The sequence below is a fragment of the Doryrhamphus excisus genome, linkage group LG11, assembly GCF_037039965.1.
Source record: "Doryrhamphus excisus strain RoL-2023G ecotype Guam linkage group LG11, RoL_Dexc_Guam_v1.1, whole genome shotgun sequence".
NCBI lineage: Eukaryota > Metazoa > Chordata > Actinopteri > Syngnathiformes > Syngnathidae > Doryrhamphus > Doryrhamphus excisus.
The window spans coordinates 16,130,004-16,143,381 of NC_136367.1; the positions used below are offsets into that span (position 1 = coordinate 16,130,004).

At 41.3% G+C, this 13,378-nt stretch overlaps 1 protein-coding gene across 1 annotated transcript in view; it reads right to left on the bottom strand.

The window, feature by feature from the left end:
* Window positions 1-12,772, bottom strand: part of ptpra (protein tyrosine phosphatase receptor type A) — a 28,242-nt gene extending 15,470 nt beyond the window's left edge. The window contains exons 1-4 of the mRNA XM_058076279.2: window positions 12,333-12,772; window positions 2,485-2,531; window positions 2,289-2,370; window positions 709-1,146 (exon numbers count right to left, since the gene is read on the bottom strand). Coding sequence (XP_057932262.2) covers window positions 709-1,146; window positions 2,289-2,364 — 514 coding nt within the window. The 5' untranslated portion in view covers window positions 2,365-2,370; window positions 2,485-2,531; window positions 12,333-12,772. The remainder of the gene's footprint in view (window positions 1-708; window positions 1,147-2,288; window positions 2,371-2,484; window positions 2,532-12,332) is intronic.
* Between the last annotated feature and the right edge of the window lie 606 nt (window positions 12,773-13,378).

The window sequence follows — 13,378 nt, forward strand, 5'->3', positions numbered from 1 at the left end:
CCTCTCTGCTAACACTAAATTCATTAATTTTCTACCGCTTTTCCTCACGAGGGTCGCGGGGGGTGCTGGAGCCTAAAATATGTAACTTTCATTCATTCATTTTCTACCGCTTTTCCTCACAAGGGTTGCAGGAGCCTATCCCAGCTGTCTTTGGGTGAGAGGCGGGGTACACCCTGGACTGGTCGCCAGCCAATCACAGGGCACATATAGACAAACAACCATTCACACTCACATTCATACCTATGGACAATTTGGAGTCGCCAATTAACCTAGCATGTTTTTGGAATGTGGGAGGAAACCGGAGTACCTGGAAAAAAATCCACTCATGCACGAAGAGAACATGCAAACTCCACACAGAGATGACCGAGGGTGGGATTGAACTCGGGTTTCCTAGCTGTGAGGTCTGCGTGCTAACCACTCGACCGCCGTGCCGTCCTAACAAAATATGTAACTTTCATTCATTCATTCATTTTCGACCACTTTTCCTCACAAGGGTCGCTGGAGCCTATCCCAGCTGTCTTACACCCTGGATTGGTCGCCAGCCATTCACAGGGCACATATAGACAAACAACCATTCACACTCACATTCATACCTATGGACAATTTGGAGTCGCCAATTAACCTAGCATGTTTTTGTCACCTCCTTCTCTGAGCTCACTGAGAAATAAGAAGAAGGTTGATTTTTCCCCCCATTTCAAAAGCACTCACCATGAGGGGTGCCATCCGAGGTGAAATCCAAATCCGGTTCTGTAGTGGACTCCGTCTCCATGGAAAAGTCCTCATCTTCAATATATGTTTCGGGAGTAGGTGTGTCTGGTATAAAAACCATGGACCCATTCTCGCTACCCGCTGTGGTGGTAGCAGAGGGAGCTTCTGGGATTTGCGTCGGCTGAGCGCCGTCAGGTGGAGCTTGTGATGGAGGAGGAGGGATCGGTGCCAACCTCACAGTGGCATCGGGGCCTTCCACTTGGACATCCTCGGCAACAGCTGGGATTGCGATTGCTGTTGTTGTTGTCTGTGTTGTCGTCGGTTCTGGGATGACTCCAAGTGTAGTCGGTGGCCGTGTGGTGGCTTGCTTGGGTCCAACTGTGACGTTGACATGTGCAGTGGGGACTTCTGTTGATTTTTCAGAGATATTTGAAGCACCTAAAGACAAAAAGGGAGAGTAAGTCAAGGACACGGAAGTGGTACTTTTGTCTCTACAGTGTCCATACCATGATACATTCGATTTACTTAAAGTGTATCAGTTGTATTTTCCTATAGAGCAGCTACACACAATAACCCAAACAGAAAACTTTTTCGATTTTGCAGAATCTGCACCTATTCCAGCTTTCCTTTGATTTGTGATTCCTGCCAAAACAGTTTCTTCCACCCACGCTCGCCTCTGGGCATGCCCACTCCACTGTGATTGGCCACATGCCCAAAGTGCTTCCTAACTATGAACCATATAAGGATGTCTTCCCCGCTGTGACATCACAGAGGGGCAGTTTTACCACTCTTTTTGAAACACAGCACCTCATTATCTGAAACTTTGGCATTGTTTAACACGAGAATACAACATTCTAACTACTTTTATAGGTCAGAAAAGTGGAAAAAGCATAATAGGTCCCCTTTAAGACCTTCTCTGCTACATAAAGTAAGATTACAGTTCAAATGTACTGGCAGTGAGAACTTATGGGCAGCACAGTGATATGTTTGTGCTACAAATTGATGAGACGCCAACTACTTCAGTGTTGGTTAGTAGAAAATGAGGTTCCTTACTGTTTGTGATTCACGTTCTTACTACATTGTGTATATATAAAAAACAAACAAACACAGGGATAAAACAAAGCATAACCAACATAAAAACAACAATAATATTCTCACATCATGACAAAAAGGCATTTCATAATTTTAATAATTACAAAAAATAGGTTACAAACACACTTCAAAGTTCAACTAAAGCACCTTAAAAGGTAAACGTTTTACCAACACATTGCAGTTCAGGACAAATTAGGTATTTTCACAAGCTTAGACTTGTCCAACTTTACCGTAAAAACAGGTTTAATGATTTCAAGCGCTCTTGGGATAGGTATCAAAATCAAATCAACTTAATTTGTAGAGCACTTTTCCTGCAAGGATATGCAACACAAAGTGCTTTACAGAATTAAAAACAATTACCACAATTAAAAAGAAAACAATTACAAAGACACACAATAGGGAGTATCATGCAGTGTGCTCCACTGTCCCCAGTTACACTCTTGTGAGAAACACCGAATATATCTGCTTTATGCGAATATGGATCTTACTTGTGACAGGGACATGATCCTGGGCGGAGGCCCCGAGGGCTACACTGAGCAGCAGGACCAAGGGACACACACCCATTCTGCCCTGCATCGGGTGAACAAAACAATTAATGCAAAAATCATTATATGTGAATAATTCTATTTACCTTCCAGTAGTTTGTTTTTAACATTAAATCAAGGTTGGTTGAGATGTGTTTACCTGAAGACACGAAGATGGGTTCAATCACTCATTCGCACAGCAGGTTTCTAGAAAACAAGAGAGCATCAAATTTACCTTTCATACATAATTTTCTTTCATGAACTTTCTTCAAGATCAGACTCAAGATGAGAAGGTTGTAATCACATGCAAGTCATGTTGGTATGCTCATAAATACATATCAAAGCAAATATACATTTCCAAGCAAACAAATATAAACCATTTATCTACCAAAGAACAAGCAAAATCATATCACATATCACAACTGTGGCTCAAAAGCCATTTCAAAACACAGATCTTGAGAAAGCATGGCGGACACTGGATGGAAGGGCAAACTAACCGTGTAATCCCAGATCTCGCCCGAGCCTGTTGTCTCCCTGACCAAGCTGTCATAATCTGTGTGCTTAATCTCATGATTTTGAGCCTGGTATAATCCGGCACATCCGTCCGTTTACAGCATACTTGAGTAGCGAGCGAGTCAAAGGCCGCACAATATTACCACGCTAAGCGGATGCTTTAAATGATCGTTTATTCAGGATGCGGAGAAATTGAGTGCTAAAAACACAAATGCTGCCAGTTTAGTACTGTATGTTGAATAAGCACACGTGTGTGCTACCGACTGCACGGTAGTGGTAGTCTGAAGGTTAGGGGTTCGATCCTTCATCCTCCAATGATCATGTCCAAGTAACTTTAGGCAAGATACTGAACCCCCAGTTGCTCCTGATGCTGTGTCATCAGTCGGTAAATGTGGTAGCGGTACCTTAAAACTTACGCAGTACTTATGTAGTACTCCTCCCTGCCCTGCATGGTGCAACAAGGTGACAAAGCAGTAGATTTAAATAGACACCAAAAATCTGGACAGGACAATCTTTTAGTTTCAGCCCTGATCTGCATAAAAGAAGGAAAATAGGGCCCTAGGATATCTGTGTAAATAGAACTGACCCCCCCCCCCCCCCCCAAAAAAAATGCTGTTAAACGAGGAAGCTCACGGAAAATGAAAGGGATTTCAAATGCCGTGGGGAAGGGCAATGAAAACCACTTCCACACAAAATGGGAGGTGAACTTTTTCTCACTCTATCAAATTGGACATGCCACTGCTGACTACATGCAGTGAGTATTGAGGTTCTAATCTAATCTAGGTTCTAATCTAATATCATGTCTCAATGTTTTGCGCCATTATTGAATTATAGAGACTACAATAGTACATGTGACTTGTATTTCAGATTTGTTTTTACTAATAATGGGCCATACTCAACCAAAAAACACCAATAATTTATTAAGTAATAGAGTGTTGGTGTGACTGTAGTTGGTTTATCGTCTGCATTTGCCATATGGTAAAACGAGTGTTAATAGCTTCCCAAATAACACTATTTCCTGCTGAGGAAACATGTGCATGTGAGTAAATGTAGACTAAAAATAAAAAGTATTAAAAAAAAAAAACCCTCAGAGTTCTTACTGCCATCCCCAGTGGTCAAGAAATAAACTGCCACAACTTTATGTCCACATAACACAAGAAAATGGCAGAGTGAGATAAGCAAAGCAAAATGAGCAGAAGAAATCCTCAATAGGCTAGAATCAAGTGTCAAGTACAGCTCATAATAAGACATCTAAAATTCAAGTGTGTGGTAACACCATGAATAGAGAGAAACATAATACTGAGGAAAAGGGTAATATGAGTATGCAAGAGAGATACTCATGCAAGCACTGCTGTAAGCCACTCAAGATTACATTTTTTTTTTCAACCAAAAAAAATACAAGAACAGAGATAGACCCGTTTGGTAAATAGGCTATATATTCAATGATAGCTAGTGGCTAAACTTTGCCAAATCACTATCATTAGCTGACAAAGCAGGAAGAGCGTCACATATAATTCTTTGAGCACGTTTGAATGTTGGCACACTGCAGGCAGGCGGGGGAACCGTTTCATTCATACAATTTAACTCATTTTTCACTCCCAAAGATATATATATATTTTTTTTACAGAGGCAAAAAGAGGTGATGATTCAACTGCACAAAAGAAGAGATCATGTTTGGTGTGGTTTTAACACAGTTCAGTTCCAAATGTAAAAACTACAACTAGTTCTTGGTGTTATATTTGTAAATAAATGGTTATTTTCATGTAAAACAATTGTGTGTTATGTTGTGTCATAGTTGTTTAGATATTTTGGCTAAATTTGAGTCAAAGTGAAAGTTATGCTTGAAATGTATGTTTTCACAAAAAGCTGTTTTTCTCTCGTTTTGATATTTTACTGAAACGTATCTATGTTCTACTGCTGATTATTAAAAGGTAGAAAAAACTTTTTTTTCCTGATGAAAGAAGGGAGTTTAATCTTTGTTTTGATAGAACATAGTATTCTATGTGCCTTAAAAAAATCACTCAAAATTGTCAAAAATGGCCTGTACTCAAGGGGTAAGATAGGATGATGATTGTTCCAAAATGATGATATTGGATTTCGGTATCTGGGTCACTTTTGTTTACAATCACCCAAATCGCTCTTTAAAGTCAAAAAGGTCAGGTTATGGCCCATCTGGATTGTAACACACTGCTGTCCCAACAAGACCTTATTGACTAAATTAAAATGGCCCTGTAAACAAACAGTCAAATGAAGCTGTGAAGATAAAACTAAACTTCAGTTCACAAATATTGTCTTAGACCGTAGAAAAGTAGCAACATTTGAACAGAGAAACACTTAATACAACTTGAACTAAATCAACTGCATACTGAGAACATTGTTTTGACCTAAGGCTAAACAATAAAATGCCTGCGTTCACTCAACTGGATGAAATATTTACCTTAATTCAATACAACTAAAACATGTTATATGTTCCAGATTATCTGTTTTTGTTTTAATATTTGAAAGTTGTTTAGTAATGTGGTGTGAGAATGGCAGCGCTGTGTGTACTGTTAACAACTGACTAATTAACAATGTTGATTTTGTCATTGATGTCCTGTCACAAAATAAGGACCTGTTTACATAAAATCAATGTAGCAAAACTCTGTCCTTTCTTTGTCATTTTTTAAACGTTAAGAGCACTGGTAAAAATATTTTTAATATTATCCATTCACATAAGTCGTAAAAAAAAAACATTCTTGGCGAAAAAAGGTCATTGTAGTCTTAATATTAATCATGTAACCCGCTGACAATCTTTGTTTCCTGTGTTACAGTCCACACCGCTCTGCAGAACTCGATACCGAATATCCATGCGAGCGGCGAGTCCGCCCACAACCAACTAATGAAGACAGCTGCTTCTCCGCCTGTGGCCAAGTGCAGACCTCATAGGAGTGCAATCACACAGCAGTGAAAGGGCTGGACTGTTCCCATGCCATTTCATTCACGCAGTGAAAAGAACACTTATAGGTGCAATATAAAAGAAGTCCAATTAAAGCGCCATGACAACCAGAGCCGAAAAACCCGCAATATCAAGTCACTGTAGTCATTTAAAATGGGCTTCAACTCAAGAGCTTTTTGCATTTATACATGATCTTATGAATAAAGTCATGTAAAACAGAACTTAGGTGTTTAGTACAACAAAGGTCTGGGGAGATACACCCATGAATAAGTCAAACATGTTAAAAAATTAATTTTTTTTTTTTTTTTTTACAGAGGCAAGTTGGGTCATTTTAACACATTCAGTAAGCTCCATAAAGGCCGGCTTAAATGAGTGTAGTGTGGAAAAACCGGAGCATCCTGACCCCGACCTGATTGGGTTTGAACCAAAGCCAGGCACCCCCTTCAAACATCAGGGACCATCAGTGACCACTTTTCATTCATTCATTTTCTACCACTTTTTCCTCACGAGGGTTGCGGGGGATGCTGGAGCCTATCCCAGCTGTCTTCGGGCGAGGGGCGAGAGGCGATGTACACCCTGGACTGGTCGCCAGCCAATCACAGGGCACATATAGACAAACAACCATTCACACTCACATTCATACCTATGGACAATTTGGAGTCGCTAATTAACCTAGCATGTTTTTGGAATGTGGGAGGAAACCGGAGTACTCGGAGAAAACCCACGCAGAGATGGCAGACGGTGGAATTGAACTCTGGTCTCCTAGCTGTGTGGCCTGCTAACCACTCGTCGACCGTGCAGCCTATATTAGTACTTCAAAATTCATTCATTTTCCACCGCTTTTTCCTCACGAGGGTCGCGGGGGGGCACTGGAGCCTATCCCAGCTGTCTTCGGACGAGAGGCGGGATACACCCTGGACTGGTCGCCAGCCAATCACAGGGCACATATAGACAAACAACCATTCACACTCACATTCATACCTATGGACAATTTGGAGTAGACAATTAACCTAGCATGTTTTTGGAATGTGGGAGAAAACCGGAGTACCCGGAGAAAACCCACACATGCACGGGGAGAACATGTAAACACAGAGATGGCCGAGGGTGGAATTGAACCCTGGTCTCGAGCTGTGAGGTCTGCGCGCTAACCACTCGACCGCTGTGCCGCAGACAAGAAATAAAAAAATAAAAAATAAAAAAAATAACCTTAAACTGTATTATGGAAAGCAGGAAGTGAACAATTTGGAGTCGCCAATTAACTTAGCATGTTTTTTGGAATACCCAGAAAAAACCCACGCATGCACGGCAGTTTTCAACTTGTATCGGAGATTTTAGACAGAATTGTTCCTTTTGGCTTTTCGGAGGACCAAGATAATGGCGGCCTGTCTCCATTCATTGCATATTAATACAGTTTCTATGTCTTGAAGAGAGGAGGGAGGGGGGGCACGGGGGGAGGGGGGGTCTGGGCCAACAGGAATACTGTGAATGCTTCTCTTCACGGCAGACTGAAGTGAGCCTAACCCAGTGCCGCTCGGCTTTGAAACAGACCACAGATTATATGTCCCCGTTGCCGCATACAACAGCCGCAATCCTCTGGACTTCCCTGACTGAGGGAGAGAGGACTCCATGCTGGTGTGGTTTGTGTTCTTGCTGGTTTCATTAATCAGCTGGTGGCTTGTTGGACAGACAAGGAGAAGCACAGGACTATGATTTGGGGCGAATTTCACCAGCATGGGTGGCCTTCTTGTTTATTAGGACCAAATCGATGATCGACTTCAATTGGGCTTGGAGGATGATAACAATTCATGCAAATAATGAATGACTTCCTTCATAGTGGCGTTTCTCAGGGTACATGACGAGGCCCTCTCAAGTATATCCACATACAAGTACGGCCTTCCCGCAGAAGCCACAAAAACCTTAAAGTGCAATGTCGGGCCAACTTCAGTCAGTATTTCAATAATTTAGTGATTAACATTTATGCCTTTTCTCTGATATGCTGAAGACCAACCCACTAACCATTTGTGTTTGATTCATATTGACTTGGTCCATCTACGGAAAAACTGATTACGGAGTACTGATTACTGAGGATTGAGTAAGGACCTCAAACGATGCACAACGATGAGCCAATTCAAGAAACAATACAAGCAGTTGATGTTTGCTAAATACAAGGATGAAGAGTCTTGAACCAGTCATGATGTGCTATATATATCACTATATTGACAGTTACTATGGTACCCATTATGTCATTGGATGCTCATATCACCTTGTACTTCGGTACAGGACAAGAAATTCATTCATTCATTCATTTTCTTCCGCTTTTCCTCACAAGGGTCGCAGGGGTGCTGGAGCCTATCCCAGCTGTCTTCGGGCGAGAGGCGGGGTACACCCTGGACTGGTGGCCAGCCAATCACAGGGCACATATAGACAAACAACCATTCACACTCACATTCATACCTATGGACAATTTGGAATCACCAATTAACCTAGCATGTTTTTGGAATGTGGGAGAAAACCGGAGTACCCGGAGAAAACCCAAGCATGCACGGGGAGAACATGCAAACTCCACACAGAGATGGCCGAGGGTGGAATTGAACCCTGGTCTCCTAGCTGTGATGTCTGCGCGCTAACCACTCGGCCGCCGTGCCGCAGACAAGAAATTTAAAAATTCAAAATTAAAACAAAAAAAACCTTAAACTGTATTATGGAAAGCAGGAAGTGAACAAATGTAACAGTTACTGATTGTAAAAGTACCAGATGGAGGGGTAGGATTTAATAAGCTTTGCTTCTTCCTATTCGATTAATCGAAACGACAAGCTTCAGATTTATCCACTAAGGGAAAAAAATGTTAACTGCAGCCCAATCTGCCTCCACATATTATTTAAATCTAATGGAACGCTTTCTTTATACAGTATGTTCACGTCTATAAAAAAAAAGTACAAAATGTTCGCCGTGGTCATTTCAGTCCAGTTCCCCATATTCATCTTCACGGACATATCGGTCCATCCCGCTACACCCGTATCCTCCGCTTCCTCTGAAAGATAAGAAGGCCATGCAAGATGAAGAGACATCTGAAACCTAACAGCCAGGCAGTGTGATGACAGTGCTTTCCAAATCTACTGAATCCTGTCTAGTTTTTTTTTTTGGGGGGGGGGCAGAAAGTCTCCTCCATGACATACGCTTCACACATTTTTCACAGCAGCCAATGAAGCTTATGGGCTGCTGCCAAACACAAATATTTGCAACTCTTGACCCTAACTGGTTTTAAATGCAACCTTGGTTTGACCTCTGCTGGGAAATCCATTATGTGATTTGCTAACAACTCAAAATGGAAACTTCATTTTAGTTCACATAAGATGTATTGACAAAATTATTTTGTTTATCGTGGCAAATATACAGGAAGTGGGTAGACGCTTTGTGTAATCACTTTAACTGCCCAAGTGGCAGTTAAAGTGCTGCATCTAACTTGTTCCAAAGCTAAATAATTCAGTACCATTATTTAAGTTTAGGGAATATTACAAACATATGTGTAATATGAAACATATCCCGCTGATCAAAAGTTTTAAAACCACACCCTTCAAGCTAATATCTTGGCAAAAAATCTGGATTCGATGTCAGGTGCTGTGAACACTGACAACTAAGGTTGGACGCAGTACGAAAGTCATTTTAACCAAAAAAAAGTCAAGTCGAAACCCCAATAATGATCTGGGAAGCTTTCCCTTCAATGGAACAATGGCACTTCGAGTTGTGCAGGGGCATCAAACGGCATTGGCTATGTGGAAATTTTGCAGGGGGGGGGTCCCTGATTGCTGAAGGCCAACATAACACTCTGTGCTGTGTGTTAATGGCTGAGTTTTTCAACAGGACCACACCGCCGATCAAAATGCCCACGTGACAAAAGGACTTCTTCCAGAGAAAGAACATCATTCTTTTGGAGCATCCTGCATGTTCCCCTGATCAAATTCCAATGTTCCAAGTCCGTTTGGGGATAGATGGCTAAGTTTACAAAAATGGAAATCAGTTCCAGACAGTGGATGCCCTGCCACTAGCCTCCTCGAAACACACACATCAAGTATACCAAAAACAGTCCTTTTTTTTAAAACTTGTACTGTATTTAATGGTTGTTTGAAATTAATAGTTTACTCATTTTGTTTTTTGTTTAAGTCCAATTTCTTCTTTTTGCATTTGGAATCCAAGAATGCTAAATCTTCTTAAACTGTTGCAACTGTTCTTAAAAATGTTTAGATGCAGCTGAAATCTGGTTACACAAAGCTTCAGAATCATCTGGCTGTTGCTCTATTTATCCTTTCCGGGGCAGAGTCACAGTGCCCCTCCACGGCAAAATGTGTACGCCTCCAGGTGGAAACAAAAATATAACTCTTGTCCCACCCAAAGTCAACTAAAGACACTTTGCCAAGATATACTGTACATGTTCTAACTTCACAGTCGGTGCAGAACCTTGGCTGTTTAATCTCCACAAACTAGGCCGATCGTTGTGTGAGAGTCACTGGAGATAAACTACAGAAGACAGAAATAACATACTTTCTAAAAATAGCTTTAAAAAAAATAAAGTTATGGACAGAAAAGGGTAGATGACGCTGGCACAGTCAGCTGTTCATACAATAAAGCTCCATGCACACAGATGGTTCTACATGGAGCACGGTGCTGTGAAGGGGAACATGCCCAGGCCTGACAAATTAAAAAGGTCAATGGGAGCCATTGACGGGAGTAATACAACGCTCAGGTGTTGCATACAAATTTTTCATAAAATATAATGTTCAGACACACAGTGATTTGTCACTGAGCTGAGACACTCGAAAAGGGTTTTCAAACTCCAGTTCAATTTTTTCCGAGTTCTGGAAAAGTACAATAAGGGTCAGAAATGGACTCCGACAATGTGTGTTATAATCACATGCGACCTCGGCCGAGGTGTGGTAGATACAGTATAGGCTGCTCCTCACTGAATGTGTCCAGATGTGGTGAGTCAAGCTCTCAGTAGACATAGCAAAGGATTTTTGTCAGATGTGACATCCCATGCATGCTCAGTCGGGATCATGCATTTGTTTTCCAAAACCCTATTTCTATAACTTATACTTGCCCCAGACAAAGTATGTCAGTGTATATCACCAACAGCAGGGGTCTCAAACACACGGCCCGCGGGCCAAATGTGGCCCGCAGGACACTAGTTTGAGGCCCCTGCCTTGATATGAAAGTTTAATGTTAGTTTGATATGGATGTGTATGGTATCATGTACCCAGAAAAAATTATTACGTTTGATTAATGTTCATGTTAAAGGTTAAATAACTGTTAATAGTTATCCTCCCTATCCGTGTGGAAGTGGTAAGTTTTTGGCTATTTAAGTTTAAAGGAAATAACTTGAAGGCTACCGTTTAGGTCGCTAGCTCTCTAGTTTGCGAGTTAGCATGTGTCTCAAGACCCTGCAGTTGCGCAATATGTTGTAAATAAAAAGAGTATAAATGTGACTATAGTCGTGTTTTGTCATGTCTACAGGGCTCTAATAATGCTTTGTTCATTTTAATCAGAAAAAATAATTTGTCTATCCACCAACTATAAGTTTTTATTATTTGCCGTTTTATTATTATTATTATATTTATTTATTACTGATTGATTTTCTTTATTGTTGAGTTGTTTATTTATTTTTCATCTTATTTTGTGTAGAAAAATAAAAAGTAAGATATTTGAGAACAGTGGAATGTTTTATCAGAGCTTTTCTTGTAGAAAATTGGAACCAAAGCGAATAAAAAAAATTGTTTTTAATAAATGGGTTTTTTCTTTTTTTTTTTTTTGGAAATCCTGGTGCGGCCCAGTCTCAGTCCCAGACCCGAGCTCCAGTGGCCCCCCAAGTAAATTGAGTTTGAGACCCCTGACCAACAGGCAAGTCATAGTGGGGAAAAAAAAGAAATTATGTAAACAAACAAAAATCCAAACACCTGTAAATGTTGTTCTCAGTTACACCCAATTTTAAGACACAAGTGGAATACTAAATCTTTGGAATTCGGGATTTATTTAAAGAAAAAAAAACACAAACAGACCTAATGTGCTAATGTTGGGGCGACATCATTCCCCCACTCCCACTGAACCAACACACACACCCCCATCCTTGCCAAACATGCAAATACACAGGGTGCTGATCAATACAGTGGACTTTCCTGCCAAACCGAGATCTGGATCAGCTCTTTGTTGTGTTGTGATACCAGCTCCACAAAACACCTCTGGTACTAAAATCATCTTTAGATCCTACTTTTCACACGATACCCCCATACCCTCTCCCCTTTCACTAAAATTTCCCTCCCTGCCTCCGAGCTACAGTGTCCATTAAGTATTAACAAAGACCTTGCACAAGGTAAAAGTCTCCTTATTTTCATTTAAGAATAATACTATGAGAAGCGTGGTATGGCTACAAAGTAAATGTGCCTGTGAGGCATAAAGCGGGGTAAAAAAAGTAAGTGTTAAAAAGGAGGACACAATGCAAAGGCAAGCCAAAGGAAACATGATGCTAATCGACATTGGAACAAGTGTGCTTCACTCACAACTAAACTCACCGAGACGCCAGTAACGCCCAGAGGAAACCCAGGAGGGGGCAAAGGCCAAGGAAAGTCGGGAATGTGAATCCGCTTTCTCGTCCACGTTTTCGGCCCCGGCCCCTGTCTCTCCACACCCCTGGAGCCGAGAGTGAGAGCGGGGTGGGTAGGGTGGTGGTGGGGGGAAACCTGGTGATAGCAGAAGGGAGGCTCGATTTGGGACACGCCACCCAACAACACTTCGCTGTCAAGTTTACGCGGTGAATCCAAGAAAACGCAGCGCACTCCAGATTAAAAAGGATTAATTCGCCCTCATGTGTCCTCCGAGATTAGCTTCCGGGCATATCTGGGGGTTGAATCCTTCGGTTAGTCGGCTCAGTCCGGGCGCGTCGGCCGACCATTCTAGACCGCCATGTTGTGTGTCTGTGTGTAAGGAAGAATGGGAAGGGATCAGCGAGCTCCAGTCAGGCCCCGTCTCTTCAAATGCTGCTCTATACATGGAAACAGCACCCCCCGCTGGTGCTTTTGATCATTGCAGCACCTCTGCAACAGCTATACATATACTGTTTCACGACACAAGCACTGTATGGGATCTAAACCCATAAATGGACATCTTGAAAGTTTTCTACACATCTTTGGTGTTGCCCCCTACTTGTTTACCACAAAAAATGATGATAAATTTTCAAATATAGTGAGCCACCTGCTTTGCATCTCATTTCAAGGCCTCTGAGTATCCTCCATTTTCAATACTACTTGTCCTCATCATTCAAAACCATGCAAACTCCACATGCAGATGTTCCAATGGAGATTTTTTATAATGAAATGCATAAAAGCAACAGCAGTTGTTTGAATTAAATTACATGAAATATCATATAAAAGATTAGTAAGCAACCCAGGGGTGTCCCTCATAGCTCCCTGGAGATGCACAGGATATGAATCAATGAAGTAGACATAAAAAAAAATAAATAAAAATAAATAAAAAAATCCCCAAAACAAATAATGAACAAGAACCGGGATATAACTTTCCCACTTTTGGATAGATTTAGTAGAGATACTCAATTGTTTTA